Consider the following 17,288-nt stretch of genomic DNA (forward strand, 5'->3'; position numbering starts at 1 on the left):
CATTTTAGACTCTAGCTGCATAATGCTGATTTGCTTAACCTGATCCGGCCCGTGATCTGCTTGGCCTTGTCTGTAAACACCTAAATTTCTGAATAGCTGAATTTCTCCAGGTTCCAGCCTGGCGTTGATTCTGAAAGCACCATGGTCACACTGGTGTGGTTACTGTTCGTCAGCTTGTGTGCGCAAATGGGTCTGAGCTGGGTGGCTGCCTGCAGAGCTAGCTCTGGTGGATTTGTGTGCTTGCTGACCTGGGAAAGTGGATAAAATGCAGATAGATAGTTGAGTTGATCGTTTCTAATAAATAAATAAATGAATATTTTTGTAATGGGCTTGTCTCACCGGATTTTGTTAACTTACCAAAATGATTTGCCGTGACACATAAAAGGAGAGGGGGGAAAAAAACACCAAGATTCTGCTTCATGGTAGAAAACTCTGTATTGAAAAAAAGGTGTTCTGATCTGCTGGTGGATTTTTTAAGATTAAGTAATTGGGCTGCTTTGTTCTAAAGAACTAGCTCTTAAAAATAGGGTTTTATGGGTGGGATGTGTTTGGTTAGGTTATTTGGTCAACTTTAAAGTATCATTCCCTCATCCTTTGGGGTTTTTTTTTTTGTTTGATTGGTTTTTTCCTGCTCTGTTTCTAGTGTCCTTTCTTGGAGTTCTGTGCAAGTGTCCTTTACAAAATGACTACCAGGAGGACTCTGGGGCTGCATATCCTCTTCCAGCTGTGAAGGTTTCAATGGACTGGCTGAAACTTAGGCCCAGTGTTTTCCAGGAGGCAGTGGTTGATGAAAGACGGTAGTGAGTGTTAATCTTTCTTTTGATACATTTGATAGCATAAAGTAATAATAACTGGTGATCCACAAATTAGTAATGGGAAAAGTGTTTGTATATCTTATTATTACAGACATCAAAATGATAGAGAATGTATGTGCTAAAAAGTTCATAAAACAAAATGTGAGACTTGTGGGCTACATGAACAAACTCACTGTTTTAATTGGCTTTAGGTTTGCATGTAACTTTTTTTAAGATCAGAGGGATCTACTTTATAATGTCTGACTTGAGCAGAACTACTGAGTGTACCTTTAGTCTAATCTATTGTAATGATTTCTCAGATTTATTGAGGTAGGTGGCAGGATAGTACTTGCCTTAATTTCATGCATTAAGCCATCTCTTGGGCAGTGCTGGAATTCAGTTTTCTTGGCTCATCATCCAGGAATTAAATTGAATTTAGTAGAGGTGGTCTTTAAATGTCAGCATAGGCATTATTGTTCTGGACTGTTGCTCTGATTTTTCACTTCTGCTTCTAATCTCATAAATTTAGGCTTAAATAGTTCAAAACTCACCAACTTTTTTATAGCCTATTAACTCTTCATAAATTACAGTGATTCAATAAAGTGTTTCTGACCTGTAAGGTGATTCTTCAAATCAGAGTGACTGTTACTGACACAGGTGGATGAGTATTTTTCCTAGGGTGGCCACTTTAAGGAAAACAGTGTGAAAACAGCTTGCTTAGCTGATCTTGTGCAATGTGCCACAGTGGTTTCAGCTCTGTCTTGGCAGTGTGTGCCATAAGATGCAATTCTAGCCAAGGCTCGTATTTTCTGTACATTGATGTGTGGGGAGCAGGGGTCCCTACAACCTCGGTTTGCTAGACGATTAATAAGACTCGCTCAGACATGTGTAAAACCTAAAGCCCTGGAGTTTTGCAAACTTCAATTCCAGAGTTCCTGAAGGCAATATTAAGGAAAAATAAGAGTTCACAAATTGTTTTTAGATGGTAATAAGTATTACTGTATGCATATTCTGAAGGAAGACTTTATACCAGTATTTTAATAGGAAAGATTGATACTACTAGATGTAAAGTCATTGCAGAAAGGAGATGCAGGCAGTACTTTATGGAGTATCAAAATGAATCATCAGGTGTGAATATATATTTTGAGTTAGCCAGAGTAGGTCCTTCTGCCCATAAAACTATGAGGCTCTCTTTAAAGAACATGTCTGGTTTTGAAATCTGTGGTGTGATAACATGATATTCTGAGGTACTTGTCGTACAAAGGAGTTGTGAAGTGGGCAGCAAACAGCTGTAAAGTGCACAGCTGAACTTCAAAAGGAAGTACTGCTAAGAATTGTCAAAATGGGCATTAGTTAGTAGCCATTACATTTGTTGGCTCTAAAATTTGAGATGACTGTCCATCTTCCCCATTATTTGTAAGGATGAGAGTTTTCTTTATATTTCTATTGGAAGATCCTAATGAAAGTCATTCTTTGCAGACTACACACATGCATACCTTTATTGGCCTCTGTTTAATAACCTGATGTCTGCTTTATATTGAAAAGTCTTCCTTATTCTGAATTCATACTTAATTGTGCTCGTTGTTCAAGAAATAATCCTTATTCCTTTTTAAACTTTCAGTTGTCCCCACTCTATGCTTATCATTTTCCTGTGGATAATTGTACCCCAAACTGTACAAACTTCTGAAATAGGAAGGAAATGTGTTTACCTAGAAAAACAGATTAACCTGAAGGCAAGAACTGAGGACAGAAATGACTATATCAGTACTAGTGTGTGCTCTTTGGAAATGAGTTTTCCAAACCTGCCCTGTGGAAGCCACATTACGTCTAAGTTTTCACATGTGTCACGACATCACTCTTTAGAGATCTCTTATTATGAAATCTCATTATTTCAAACGTTGTACAGGAAGATTGCAGTTTACTGTAGGTTGCAACAGACTTGCACTCTCCCTTTTTTCCTCCTTCTGTTCCTTGTCAATCATGGGAAGGAACTAATGCTTAGTTTAGTGTAGAGAATGAGCATAAACATCATGTTTCCAGTCCCTGCGGCAGTGCAGGAAAGTGGCTGACCTCAGGCTTTCAGGTGCATGTTCCATTCTCCAGTCCAGGTGCTAGATGGTGGCTGAAAGCCTTGCTGAGGGAGGACAGATTCATTTCACTAACACTGAGCACGGTGGACACCTTCCTAAAATAGTTTTCTGTTGTCCCCATGGACTTGGTGCCCATCACTAAAGCAGAAGAAGGGTGCTTAGACTTTTGGGTTGGAGCTTTAAAAAAATAGGAGAAAGCAGCCTGTTGGTGGCAGTTAAATGTTAACCACCTATGCAGTGATCATTGTGATTTTTTAAATTATTTGCTTCAGGGCCTTTTAAAAGAATTTCCAGTCATTGCTTGTACTGGTATTGCCAGTGCAAGGCAGGGAGACTGCCAGTTAGCATCTAGTTTAATGGTCTTACTCAACGCAACTGTTACTTAGACGGTCTTACCTTTCTGGTAACCGTTTCAGTGCTACAGTACTGTGTTAAAGTTTGCAGAACAGAAGTACTTATGTACAGCTGTATCTTAATAATTTGTTTTGCTTCTCAACTGATTAATTTACTGTGCCTTGAGACCAGTCAGCTTTGAACTGGACAACATGAATTGCAAACGGGTGCTTTGAACATTTGCTCATGCAATAGGTTTGTCTAGTTAAATTCATAGCAGGTTTTCTGACTTGCTGGGTAATGAACACTATGCTGCAAGAGCCTGGCTTCCTTTGTAACTTTAGACTGGCTTTTTAAAAACACTGCTTTTTTTCAAGAAAGTGGTCTTTTCCCTGACACTTGAGAGAAACTTTACCTTTTCTTGGGAATCAGAGGATTCATAGGAGCTGTGACTGTGTAACAGTTCAGTGTTTTCTTGGTGAATAGATTGCATGTTTTGTAGTTTTCACTTAGAGTTTGTCTGTTTTCTGATTTGTAGCATATGGCCCTGGCTGATTTCTCTTCTAAACAGCTTCCAGCCTCATGAGGAAGATCTATCCAATAATAATGGTAAGTATACTTCTAGTCTGTGCTGTAAAGAACTGGGAATGATGCATGTTTTTCCTGACGTTCTGGGGAATTGCAGTTGAAGAGCAAATAAGGGAGCAAGTTGTATTCTAGTATTAGTGCATATGAATACTTGCAAATGCTGCTTTCTCATGCTGAGCAGACTTTGCTCTACTTTATCATTGCTGAGCTCCTCAGATTGCAGGGTGGACCAGTACAATTGAGCATGTTAATAGAAGGCTCTACTGTGTGTAGTGACCTTGCTGAGGTATCTACTTATTATACTGTACTTAATGCTTTCATGCTTTCCTTACGCTGTTTACTGTCTATTTGCCAGCAACCCCCCTTCCAGAAGAATTTGAGTTGCAAGGATTCTTGGCTCTGAGGCCTTCATTCAGGTGGGTGACAGTTGAAGGAAATGGTACTCTTGCTGATGTCGCTACTTTGATAGACATTGACCTGTTCTCTACAGTACCTTATTTATGAATACTTACTACTGTATGGATTGACATAGGTATCTTTTCAAAACAACTATAATAGACAATGTAGTAAAACTCTAGGGAAAGTCATGAGCTCATAACATTGCTCCTGACTTTTTTGTTTTTCTTCTGTAGTCTTCAGACTAGTAAATTGAAAGGGAAAAACTTAAGAAGTGAGGAAGGGAATACTTTTACATGAAAACTGCTTGATGTGTTTTTACTTTGCTGGTTTTTACTGTTTTTAACTGTATCCCTCTACCTAACATCATGCACAAATGCTGACTAAATATTAGATGTATTCACTCAACTATTATTTTTGTGATTTTTTTTTTACTATTACACAGATGAGCTTTTGGCCTTTTGTTTTTTCAAAAAGCACCACCAAACCTCTTTAATGTAGGTGCATCTTACCAGAAGAGAATTGCATCTGTAAGTCAGACATCTGTAACAGTGAAGTTTTGAGTAGTATCTGGTGAGATTTCACAGCTTATAGTAGAGTAATGCTGACCAGTTGTATTTCTGAAGAAATACGATGTTGCAGAGGGTAATTGTGTAGTTAATATTATTCCCTCTCCTATGTCAATACTAGGAACTTGGATTTTTCCAAAGGCCACCAGGCAATTACAGGAGATAAGGAAGGGCAACAACGTCGGATACGGCAACAGCGCCTGATCTTCACAGGCAAATGGATCGCTGATAACCAGCCGAGGTAACTGCATGTAGCTTCTCTGTGTTTCACTTGCTGCTGTAAGCTTAGGTAATGCAGGTGCCAGAGTTGAATGTTATTTTTCTCACTATTCAACACAGCAATTAGATATAATGTGAATACAAGATGCTGACAGCGCTAGTAACATATTCTGTGGGTCAGCATGCCATTGCTTCATTGACTGATTATGATAAGGAATGTATTTGGAGTAATATACTTGCTTTTCGATTCCTTTCTTTTTCAGGTTGATTCAGTGTGAAAATGAGGTAGGAAAGCTGTTGTTTTTGACAGAAATCCCAGAACTATTACTAGAGGACCCTAGTGAAGCCAAAGAGAGTCTCGCCTTGCAGGAAACATCTGTTGCAGACCCACTATCTACAGATGGGAGCCCTGGACTCAAATCAGTTCTGTCCTCTGGCAGAAGCCTGAACAACAACTGTGATGCAGGAGAAAAACCAATGGTCACATTCAAAGAGAACATCAAACCACGGGAAATTAACAGAGAGCAAGGGCGAATCTATCCCCCTAAAGATGTAGGTAGGGAAAGACGGGACTATAGCAAAGGAATAGTAGCCAATAAGAATGATGGAAAGAAGGACAACAATAAAAGAAAGAATGAGACCAAGAAGTGCGGCTTGGATAAAATGCAGGAAGCAGGAAAACAGAACGTGGCAGTTCAGGTAAGCCTTTAGATCAAAGCGATACTGCGTCTTAGGCAGTACAATGTTTGTGTCAGGGTCATTGCTGCTTGTATAGAGTACAGCAGAGTCAAGGTCTCACTGTGGGCCCTGCAGGTACAGCTAATGCACAAAAAAACCAGAAACACATCTATCTCAAAGACCAGGTATTAGTGATCTTTGGGTCTCTGCCCTTTTCTTTGATGCTGTCTCAGTTTGTTGGGGAGGAAAAGGTAGGGAGCAATGAAAGGTGATTTTGCTATGTTAACTATCTTAAAAGCAAACTTCTACCTGTTGTTCCATAAATTATTCAGGCTTCCAAGGCATTGCATGGCCAGGTCGCAGTCATGCTCTTGGTCTCTTGTGAAGTAACTGGGTATTCTGCATTTTTGGTTCAGTTGACTTGTGCATATTCAAAAAATTGAACTCATCGCAAAAGCACCCAGTTGTTTGTGTGGAGCAAGACTCTCCATACTATGCATGCAGTCAGGTGGCTCTCTGGAAGTAGGGAAAGCCACACTGTACTTAATTCTGTGCTCAGACACTTGCTCAAAATTGTTGGTTTTCATATCAGCTGCTCTTTTCTCAGTCATATTTTTAAGGCATGCTTTTTTGCCCTATTTCTGTGAGCACTATGTACAAAAATGCTCACCTTATAAGTAGATAGTGAATTTACTGGTCTGACTTCCATTGAGTTATAGTAAATAAGGGTGTAGAGTTTCAGGGTTGATCTGATCTGTACCTGGATAGTTTGGCTGCATCTCAGTCATTCCCTGATGATGCCTGGAGGCATTTAATGATAGTGATGGAGACTATTATTTCCCTAGAGAAACTGTGTTAGTTCTTCGCAGTTCTTGTAAGTGGAAATCATTTCCTAATGCACTTCATCTCTCTTGCCTCTGTGTTAGCCTATTACTGCTTCCTCAAACAGGTCTGCAGAATAACTTAAGTCTTCCTCTTTGCAACTGTTCTGAAGGCCTGTGTAATTGAGGTCTTGTTTTCCCTGGGCTAGACAAACCAGCTCTTTCAGTGTTTCTGGCTTGTCATGTTAGGACCCTTGGATCATTCTTCTTGTTCTTCTCCTGGTTATTTGCTGTTAAACATCATCATTATGAAATGGAGGGTCTGAACTGGCAGTGTTGTTCAGTTGGTTTTGCAGGGGGTCCTACCAAGGGCTGTAAAGGGGAGTAGCCTACAGGAACCGTGTGGCAGTCATTCATGAGTCACTGAACAAGAGTCTGGTATCTAAAAAGCAACTTAGGTAGGTGAGTTAGAATAGCAGGTTTCTTATTTGTTGAACATGTCTGGAATGTGGTTGCAGGCCTGAGCACAAATCCCAGTTTCAGTGTTCGTGCCCCTGTCTTGCAACATAAGGGCTTGAGGCTGATCAAAACCAATAGATCTTCTGAGAAGTACGTGTAGTTTTCTGGATAGGGAAGTATTTTAATTCTAACCCAGCTGATTTATCAGAAATTTGTTTGTCTTAGTCTTAAGAGATAACAAACCCAGGAAAAACTTATTTCAAACCCAACTGTAGCCGAATCCGTTCTGATGTGGTTGGTCACTCTTCATCTCGTGTTGAATAGAAATTAATTTTTACTGTTTAGTTCCATCAGCTGTATTTGTTACGGCAACTATTACAATGAAATGTCTTTTGTTTTATATAGTTTGGTGGACTTATTTATCCAGACCTACTCCAGAAGATGGGGAAGGTTTGCTTTCCACTGGCTGAGGAGAAACCAGTGTAGGTTTTGCACTGACTGGTGGTCTGTTAGTGCTCTGCTTTGGCCTTCCTTGATATTTCAAGCTTTTATATTCTCCATAGCTCATTGCCTTCCAAAGCCTAAATGCTGCAAATGTTGCAGCTCCTACTTAGCAAAAATGTTAAGAATGTTATACAAAAGTAATTAATCCTGTTTTGCAGATAAGCTGAAAACTTCCACAGTCAGACAGGATCATGAAAGCGTGTCATAGGTTGAATCTCTGCTCTGTAGGGAAAATAATGTTACGTGCTGAGGAAGGTTGCATGCAGAATTGCTCAAGGTGTAATGTATTCTTAAGAGACCACTGTGATGAAATGGTGCTTCTCCCAAGCACTGTGTAGGAAACCCTCAGGACCACTGGGGGAGTAAATATTTTGTAGTATTGACACTTCTGAAGTGAGGTGAAGTAGAAGCAGGGAAGCAACTGAAACTTGTCTGTCTTGATTAATCAATGTTAGTTATTTAGCTTTTAAAAGTTGACTATAAATCTTGGGGGGGGAGGTGTGTTTTGTAAGCCATCTTTGGAAATGTGTCATAGCAGCTTTGAGTTCATGATGTACTAGAGCTCATGTTTTAAAATCCCATGGCAGGAAGAGTGTCTTTGAATTCTCCAACATTGCTATAAAAGAATGCACAGCTCTCAGTATGAGTTATAAAAATGCTTGGCTCATTGTGGAGAAAAAAGGGACAGCACAATATAAGTTGAATATACAGAATGTGATGAAGGGTGAAGGTGGGCAGTGAACAGATGCGGCATGAGCAGGGGCTGCATCATTCATGGTGCTTAGCATCAGCCAGAACCTTGAGGTGGAGTTCCCTCCTGGCTTTTTCTAGCGGGAGATCAAAAATACACCCAAACCTCCCAGTCTTACAACCTGCTTTTTTAATTAAACACAAAAAATAAACTACATTCCCATAATGTCTAAGTGGGGAATTTCAGAATTATTTGAAAAACAACTTAAGAAAGTGTTTGAATGCATCTACCCCTTTACTACTGTGTTTTGGCAGAAAAGACCTGCCCTCTAACTCCTTTCAACTCAGCAGCACTAAATGTTGAAATAAACAGCGCACAGTTTTGTTTTGTTTGGTTTGGAGTTTTTTAATTTGGTCCATGATAAAACCCTTTCTTTCAACCACCTTTGAGGCTTGGCATCAGATCTGCTCCTGGGCCCTTTCTGTATTGCCCGGGTTCCTTGCTTGCTGTCTTTTTCCTGCCTGCTCCATCTTGCATTCCAGGCAGTTCTGCCGAGCTGAACAGAAAGGGAAAGTAGTCTTCCCCTCTGTCTTCCTCTCCAGGAAGACCCAGACTGCAGCAGACTCAGAATCAGGTAAACATTACATTACATTCTTCTCTCTGCCTTTAACTGGTGCAGCTCTTTTTAACAAAACATACAGCAGTTACACAGTAAACTGAAAGAGGTTAAGCACTTCTGCTATTTGTCTTGTATGCTCTTGGTCAAAAGAATTTCATGGTATGCAGGAGTTTATGCATATAAGTCACTGTATGGATTAGGCTGAAAGAGTTCCCTAGGAAGAATGTGGTAGTATTTGTTTTTTAAGGTGCTGCAGGTAAGTAGCATGTGTTAGGTTGAAGCAGTGCCCTAGGAGAAGCATAATAGCATCTGCACTTTTTGTTTTGTTTTTAGGGCACTGCAGGTGAGCAGCATGGTAAGTTCTTTGTATGGTCTGAGGATATTATGATGTCTGCTTCCCACTCTCTTGCTAGAGAAGGAGCCTGTTGCAGTCTTCTGGGTAGCTATCCTTAGAGTGCTTTTGTGAGGCAAGGAATGCCTGAGGACAAGCTGGGTAACCTGCCTGAGGTCAGTGAGGAGGGAACTGGGTTCCTGTGTTCCAAACCTCTCCCAGTTGCTTAGGGAAAAGACAATAATCTCTCAGACAATCTGGGAGTTCATTTTTTGGCTTGAGACGTGATGTGGGTAATTACAGGAAAAGTTACCTAATTTCTTCTTTCTTTTGCATTAGGTGAAATCCCAGACAGAGATGAGGAAGACTCCGGTGTCTGAAGCCAGGAAAACACCTGTAACTCAGACTCCAAGTCAGGCCAGCAGTTCTCAGTTCATCCCCATTCATCACCCAGGAGCCTTCCCTCCCCTTCCTAGCCGGCCAGGTAATTTGCATTCTTTTGAAGTGTGATTTACTGTTGACTGCAAAGCAAATCCTGTATTAGTGGTTGTTACAGCCTCTGAAGGTAGGAGCTGTTTTAATGAGCGTAAATTCTCACATTGATAATCTTACAAAGTAGTAAAGAGAGGGCATAGCAGAACTGGAATGAGGTAAATAAGATTCCTTATGCTTTGGAATCAAGGTCTGTCATGAAATCTGCCACCTTTTTGGTTAGTGGGTGTGAGATCAAGGAACTTAACAGTAGGCTGTTTCTGAATTTAGTCCAAACATGACAAAGTCTTCTGCTAGCTCAGGAGGAAGCGTTCTCTGTGCATAGGACTCCATTACAAAAGATCAATCACACTGCTTTCTTCTTTAAAGCTCAGTTTCTTTTGTAGTGGTGCTCATGTTTCAAGCTGTAATTTGTGTGTTCTTATTTGCTGTTGCTGCCACGTTGCATGTTCCCATTTTGTTGTGCAGTGTTCCTGTCATACCTTGCTGTCCACGTTTGCTCAGAAAATAGCTGGAAGCTTTATCTTCCCTGCAGCTGTTAGGTGTAGTTGCTTAATATAAGACAAAGGGATATCTTCCCTGTCCCAAAGTCAGCATAAAATCTGGCCTGTGAGACGCAGAATTAAAGCTTGCCTTCTAAACCCAGCTTTTCAGTGTGAACTACAAGAAAGAAGTTGATCTTGTGGATATGAGGATTTGTTTGCTTACCATCTGTCTCTATCTAAATTGATTCTGAGACTGGTGATCCTCTGGTAGGAGGCAGTAGACTTACTGATTGCTTCTGTCCATGCTGCAGAAGCTTAGTCCCCGAAAACGCGTGTTTGAGGGGGGAGGGAACTTTGGGGCTAAAGCATCAAAACCCCAGAATGGTGAAGGAAAAAGGTAGCAGGGGAAAAAAAAAGGCAAGGAGGTTGGGGGGGTGTGTGTCTGGAAACATACGACTCTCCCAGATACTGCCCTGGCTGACTGTTATCAGTACCTGGAATATTGTAAGAAAGCTCAAGAACAAACTCTGAATAACCCTTTGATCACAGCTATGTATGTGCATGCAGAGGTGAGAAAGGATGTTATGGGGCATATATACAAACTGTACTTTGTGTTTTCTGTCCTCATGGTCTAAATGAGCAAAATACCAGCCAACACCAAAAACCCACACTAAATGTTTTCTTGAGGGAGCTACCTGCTCTGCCAAATTTTGATTAAAGGTGCATTTTTATCTTTGCCAGGGTTTCCACCTCCAACCTACGTTGTCCCCCCTCCTGTGGCTTTCTCCATGAGCACGGGGTACACCTTCCCAGGTGGCGTTTCTGTCCCAGGAACCTTCCTCCAGCCCACAGCTCACTCGCCTGCAGGAAACCAGGTGCAAGGTGGGAAACAGTCCCACATTCCTTACAGCCAGCAACGGCCCTCTGGACCAGGGCCAATGACCCAGGGACCTCAGCAAACACCACCTCCTTCCCAGCAACCCCTCTCATCTTTACCAGCTCAGGCAACAGCACAGTCTGCAAGCCAGTTACAGGTCCAAGCTCTGGCCCAGCAACAGCAGCAACAGTCCCCTACGAAAGCTGTGCAGGGCCTGGGGAAGAGCCCGCCACACCACTCCGGATTCCAGCAGGTAAACTTAACTAATGCAATGTGCTAAGCTTAATTTAAAATTAAATGGCAACATTCAAGACTTAAGTTCCTGGGTTGCCATTTCAAAACCATCGTTAAAGACTTTAGGGTGGAATTTTGATCTGTGAACTTCTGGGCAAATTTGAAAAAGCGCTGAAGTTTAGTGGGTATGAACATACAATTCTGTAACTGAGAGGGAGGTATGGGAACTGGAATGGGAAAGTGGTCATCTGTTTTCTGTGTGTTTCTGTTTATAGACAAGGTATGAAGATGATATTTCTGATCAGGTATTTCTGTCTTGGGCCTTTCTAGTATTGTTGTGTGATTAATGAGGACTGACCAAGTCTGAACCTTCACCTGCACTCTCCTTTTGGCTAACTGGATTGCAGTGTCAGTTCCCTCACAGCTTATTTTATGCTCACATTGTGCAGGAGAAAATCTCCCTTCTGGCATGTCTGGACTTGATGGTGAGACCTTCCTGGTGTTCTGGGCAGCAAAATGCTGGCTCAGTACCTTAGTAAAGGTGTTTACAAGGTACTGGATTAGAGTAAGGATTATACTCGGCTGTTGGCATAAGGCTTGAATAGGGAGTATTAGATGCTTATCAAGACTGCATTTTGGTGAATAATTTAGCAAATCAGAATGTTTGTGGAATGTCTATCACAAGTGAGCCAGACTGACAGTTTGAATGGAGTTAGGCATTCAGTTAACATTAATTGTTCCTACCCACTGCTGAAATCATGCGTGTCTTCCTCAGTATCCGCAGACAGACTCATCAAAGCAGCTCTGGAACCCACCTCAAGTCCAAGGCTCACTGGGGAAGATCATACCCGTAAAGCAGTCCTACTACCTGCAGGCCCAGGACCCTCTAAAATTATTTGAACAGTCATTACAGCCTCCCGTGATGCAACAGCAACCTCTGGAGAAAAAAATGAAGCCTTTCCCAATGGAGCCATATAACCAGAACCCCTCAGAAGTCAAGGTGCCAGAATATTACTGGGACTCTTCCTATGGCATGGCTGACAATAGGGTGATGGCACAGCAATCTAACATGGACCGCAGGGGAAAACGGCAAGGAGTCTTCCGCCCAGAGCAGGATGCTGTCTCCAGGATGACCTTTGAGGTAAGGATCCATGCTATAAGTGATGAAAACCAACAAGGCTCTGATATTCCTGACAGCTCTAGGAGTTTGCCTGTTTCAGGAATGCCCTGTAGCCCTACGTATGTCAGTGTGAGCTTTAGTAGGGAGCCGGGGTATCAGTAAATGGGATTCCAGCCAACAGTGATGAATTCTCCATTTTAGTTGCCTGTGTTTGGGATCCGGCTCTTGAAGATTTGGTTCCAAGTAGGTGTAAGTCTTGTTCAGTGTAGATGTGACATTGATCTCTGCACTGTGTCAGGTCGAGAAACATGGCAGCTGATAGTTTTGGGGAAAATTCTTGTCTGGCAACTAATGAAAACCATAAAAGCTATCCAAATAGCTGCAGTTGAATTAGATGAACTCTTAACACCCATATAGCATCTTGAGTGTGTTGAATGGCTGAGGCTGCAATAGTCAGATTGAGGCTGGAAATCAAGGATGGTAGGAGCAGTCTTGTCTTGGATTTTTTTTTTTGTTTTTCCTGCAAATCACACCACACAGTGAGAGAGCTGAATGACTTCCTTAGGTCTTGGTTGCAATAATGGAATACTTTGCTTCTGTGCATGCGGTTGTGCTTCATGCTGCTGCTTATAAACCTGCAATCTTTGTTACTTTTTAACAGTCCTGAAGTTGTCTGTGAGTGCTTTGGTGATGTTTATAAGGAAACTTAAACAGAGGCCTCTTTAAACCTTTGGTCAGATGCACCTCTGTAAATACACTCAGGATTTTCAGAAAGAAGGTCAGCTAAGATCACTTGGCTTATCCTTCAGAGAGAAAAGCCAGACAATATACAGAAGTCTGCCTCTACCGTGATGTCAGGTTGTGGTTTTTAGATGGAGATGGGATCAAAGCCATGTTCTCATCTCTAAAAGGAAAACCTTGCCTTGGTGCAAGCGCAGTGCAGTACAGACAGAAGCTGCACCCATGATGCTTGTGTTTTAAGCATCCCTCACAAAAGTCAAGATGTCAAGTTTGACCAGCACTTTGCAGGGTTTTTTGCCTCAGCGTTCTGGTCAGCTGTACGTTGGCGTAGCAGCCCTTAGCAGTTGGAAATATGTCTTGTGGGATTTGAACTCCACAAATAGAGGAGGGAAGAAGATGCAAACCTAACTTTACTTGAAACCTAAATTACTCACAGGTCAGCTACAGAAGAATAATTGTAAGATTTTGTGTTCCTTGTCCTTGAATGTGAAACAGGTTCAGTATTTGGGATAGATGCAATGGGAAGCACACACTCCACTAATTAAAACTAGCTGCCCATCATTTTGATGGTACGGTGCTCCTCCCAGGACTCATTAGGCTACGTGGCTAGTTATGTTTTCTGCTCAGCTTTTTCTCTCTGTGTACCTCGACACGCTTCTGCTGCACCACTTTCTCACCTTGCACTTCTGCATGCCACCTTCTGCCTTTCTCTTGCTAATTTCTCTTGTCCTGCTGTGGCTTAGCCTCTCCTTGCTGTCTCTTGCTGATCCCCTTTCTGCTTTCTGTTGTCTCACTGTGCTCATTTCTGTCACTAGGACCCCAAGAGCTCCCCTCTGCTTCCTCCGGACCTGTTAAAGAGTCTGGCTGCCTTGGAGGATGAGGAAGAGCTGATTTTCTCTAATCCTCCTGATCTTTACCCAGCTCTGCTGGGGCCTCTCGCCTCTCTTCCTGGACGAAGCCTATTTGTATGTATTTGATGTAATACTGCTGCTTCTCACTCTTAACTGGCATCTCTTTCTTCTGTGAAATTATAAGAAATGTGAAACTCCTTTCTCTCCCCCATCCCTCCTGTCCACTTCCCTCCCTCATCCTTGAGCTAGTCTTCAGGCGAGAGCTTAGACCAGCTGAAGGCCCACGGTATAGCTCTTGGGCCGAATCCAGGCCCAATTTGTTCAGAGTGGGTTTTTTGTAAGTGCAGTCTGCAGGAGAGATGTAGGTGCATCATTTAATGTACTCATTCTTCTGCAGTTGTATGGGCTTATTAATAAGGGCAAGGGGGAGCACAGATTCAGCTGTGGGAAGTCATCAGAACAAGTGTGGCTGCTTATAATCTGCATATAAAAATTCCATAAAGGCAGGGCGAAGCTGCCCTACTAAATGCAGAAGAGATTGTAAAAGAGCAAGATGGCTTTGGAAGAAAATTGCAAGCAACTGGCTAAATATTCAGTAAGTCCTATAGTAATACAGTAATTTTTGATAGATTTTTTCTACGTTTATGTATTAAAACCTTTCTAGTTCAGTAGCTTGGAGGGTCTTAGAGCTGCTGAATTTGTAAATTGCCTCTGAAAATGCAGTACGCCTTTCTAGTATGGCTAGAGGCACGTCCATTAAATACTACTATTTCAGATTAGTAGCAGTAACAAAGAAGAGTTACTTGTGACTCTACTTGAAAGCTCTGATTAAGTCTATTCCTCAGTTATTTTACGTGCCATCCCAAGGAGCCAGTAGCAAAATAGACACCCATTTCTGTCTCATTAGATACCTTTGCTAAGAAACTAATAGCTGCTTCTTCAGCAGCTTCCTTTGAAGCTCCTACTGTTGCTGACTGCTGACAAATGGAAGGCAATTCTTCTCTGTGCAAGCTGTGTGGATATGCAGAGTGTGAATTTTGTCTGCCTTTTAAAATGTGCTTTCAAAGTAATGAGCTGTCACTGAAAATCTAACAAGCTAGGAGCTGCTTGCCAAGAAAATGAGGCTATTTGTATTAGGTTTGCAGGGTAAAAGCAAAGATATTCCAGATACTGAGACCACGTTAAAGAGAGAGGGATGCTAGTTCAGGTTGTGGTTGTTTGAACAATAAATGTAAAAACATCTGACATGCTGAGGTGGTATGAGTGCAAGAGGGCTTTTATTTGGAACAAGACTACAGCTTTCATTTTGGATCATGCACAGTTTTACTTATGGCTTCGCTAATTCTATGGCTTGGTGATCCTCAGCCTAAATTTGTTGGTGTTCATTATCCAGCACCTGAGCCTTATAATTTTTCTTTGGTTTCTGTATTGATGATAACTGATCCCATTTCTTCCCTAAATAGGCTTGTTTTAGAGATGCTATTTTTCACTGCTTAATCATAGTAAGAACTGAAGAGAAAGCTGAGAAATATTATGCTGGCAATAACAGCTGTATGAGAGGGCATGGCATAGATGATGGAAAAGGTCATGGTCCATAATATCTTGATGTGGAACCCCAGGGAGAGTTTTGGGACCCCTGTTTTAAACGCTGGGCATTTTTTTTCCTTCTTCTCTACAGTCATTTATAATGAAAATGAGTGAGTGCTAAATGAAACTTGGACTGTTTAACCCAATTAAAAAATCACAGCACTTGGCTGCTCTTGCTGTCCAAGAATGTCTGTACAGCAGGGATGCACTCAAAACTGAAAAATACTCTGTCAGTAGCAACATACAGGAGTCTAATCATGTTTGAAGGAGTCCTCTGATCACTGGGACGGATCCTGTCTCATTTGTACAAAGTTTTACACAACCGTAGGGATTTTTTGGCAGGAATCTCCCCTCTAGATGCATCAGAGTATTACACTTAGGATTTGAAAAGCTGTTCTGGCAGTGGGGGTTTGCCTGAGACTCTCAGCTGTTGTGATTGTTGGTTTTTAGATTTTAATTTAGATTTTAATTACAATTAGTAGGGAAACTACTGATTTTCTGCATTTGTTAGTTTGTCCCCTCTGTCCTCCAGCGTGCTGGAGCTAAAATACTAAGAAGGTTTTAAATGTGACCAAAAAACACCTTGTCAGTTTTTGGTAGCATACTTTCCTCCTGCTCACTACACTGAACGCTAACTGCTCTTTTTCCCTTTTTGATTTCTGAAGAAGTCCCTGCTGGAAAAACCATCAGAATTGATGTCTCAGTCGTCGTCTTTCCTGTCCCTCAGTGGCTTCTCTCTTAATCAGGTAAGTGAGGACCAGAGTCTGCAGCCCTTTGCTGTTTGAGCTTACCATTAAACTAGGTAACATGGCAGAACTATGGGGATAACCTTTAGTTCAAACCAATGGAGAACCTGAAAGAAATCTATATGGGTACCTAATTGCAGTCCGTATCAGCAAGATTATCTCTGCCTTTTTCAGTTGTCTTCTCAAATTCATCCTAGCTATAGTTCTGCAGACATACTGTTGAATCTTGCTGAGTTCATGGGTCCCTTACTCTTAGCAGAATTGTGAAATTGACTGAAAAGGTGCATCTCAAAGTATTATGGTGTGTAGGTTTTTATTTCCTGAGCAATGGATTGCCTGTTCTGTTCCAGAGAACTGAGCAGGGTCTTGCTACAATTTTTGTGAGTACTGGGAATTTAAAGATTTTGTGAAGGCTTTGCAGTCCAGTCAGGAGAAATCTGTCCTGACTCAGAATATGATGGACTTCATGTTAAATAAAATGGTCAAAGAAGAGGGGGCTGGGGAGTGAAAAACGAGTTAGGAAAATATTCTGATCTATAATTGTTTCCTTTGTACAGTCTCAGTGTTTGAAATAAGTCCAAGACCAAAACTCTTACATTCATGTTTTTTTTACAGGAAAGATATCCAAATAACAGCATGTTCAATGAGGTATATGGGAAAAACATGAATACCAGCACAAAAACAGAGGTCACCCCTTCAGTTGCTCATCAGGAGACTTCACTATATTCTCTCTTTGAGGGGACTCCATGGTCTCCATCCCTTCCAGCCAGCTCAGGTAATCCTGGTATGGTTTTTCTTGTGTCTAGTGATTTAATAGGATTTGAGTTAATTCTGAACCTACTGCAAGTTACATTTAACTGGAAATTAAAAAAATACCTGCTTGACAAGGTATCTGAAGGTTTCTCTTTGGGTTTTTTTTTTTTATATCTTCAGAAATATGAGGGGATTCTGTAATTAATATAGTGTAAGAATCTGGATTTTAATTGAAGTAGTTGAGCAGGATAAAAGTTGTAGGTGTTAAATCCTGAAGTCTTTAACTTAGATTCTTGACAAGCATTTGGGG

The 17,288-nt window shown here is 41.4% G+C and overlaps 1 protein-coding gene across 9 annotated transcripts in view; it reads left to right on the forward strand.

The window, feature by feature from the left end:
• SMG7 (SMG7 nonsense mediated mRNA decay factor) overlaps positions 1–17,288 on the forward strand; it is a 55,665-nt gene that overhangs the window by 34,233 nt on the left and 4,144 nt on the right. For 6 of the 9 annotated variants that reach the window (XM_075038666.1, XM_075038670.1, XM_075038667.1 and 3 more), the window contains 11 exons: positions 644–800; positions 3,756–3,826; positions 4,161–4,221; positions 4,892–5,011; positions 5,253–5,688; positions 9,432–9,576; positions 10,811–11,199; positions 11,956–12,321; positions 13,857–14,006; positions 16,145–16,225; positions 16,841–17,000. In XM_075038666.1, coding sequence (XP_074894767.1) covers positions 644–800; positions 3,756–3,826; positions 4,161–4,221; positions 4,892–5,011; positions 5,253–5,688; positions 9,432–9,576; positions 10,811–11,199; positions 11,956–12,321; positions 13,857–14,006; positions 16,145–16,225; positions 16,841–17,000 — 2,136 coding nt within the window. The remainder of the gene's footprint in view (positions 1–643; positions 801–3,755; positions 3,827–4,160; positions 4,222–4,891; positions 5,012–5,252; positions 5,689–9,431; positions 9,577–10,810; positions 11,200–11,955; positions 12,322–13,856; positions 14,007–16,144; positions 16,226–16,840; positions 17,001–17,288) is intronic. The other 3 variants (XM_075038671.1, XM_075038668.1, XM_075038672.1) reach the window with 3 other exon arrangements.

Source organism: Buteo buteo, chromosome 10 (assembly GCF_964188355.1).
Source record: "Buteo buteo chromosome 10, bButBut1.hap1.1, whole genome shotgun sequence".
Lineage (NCBI taxonomy): Eukaryota > Metazoa > Chordata > Aves > Accipitriformes > Accipitridae > Buteo > Buteo buteo.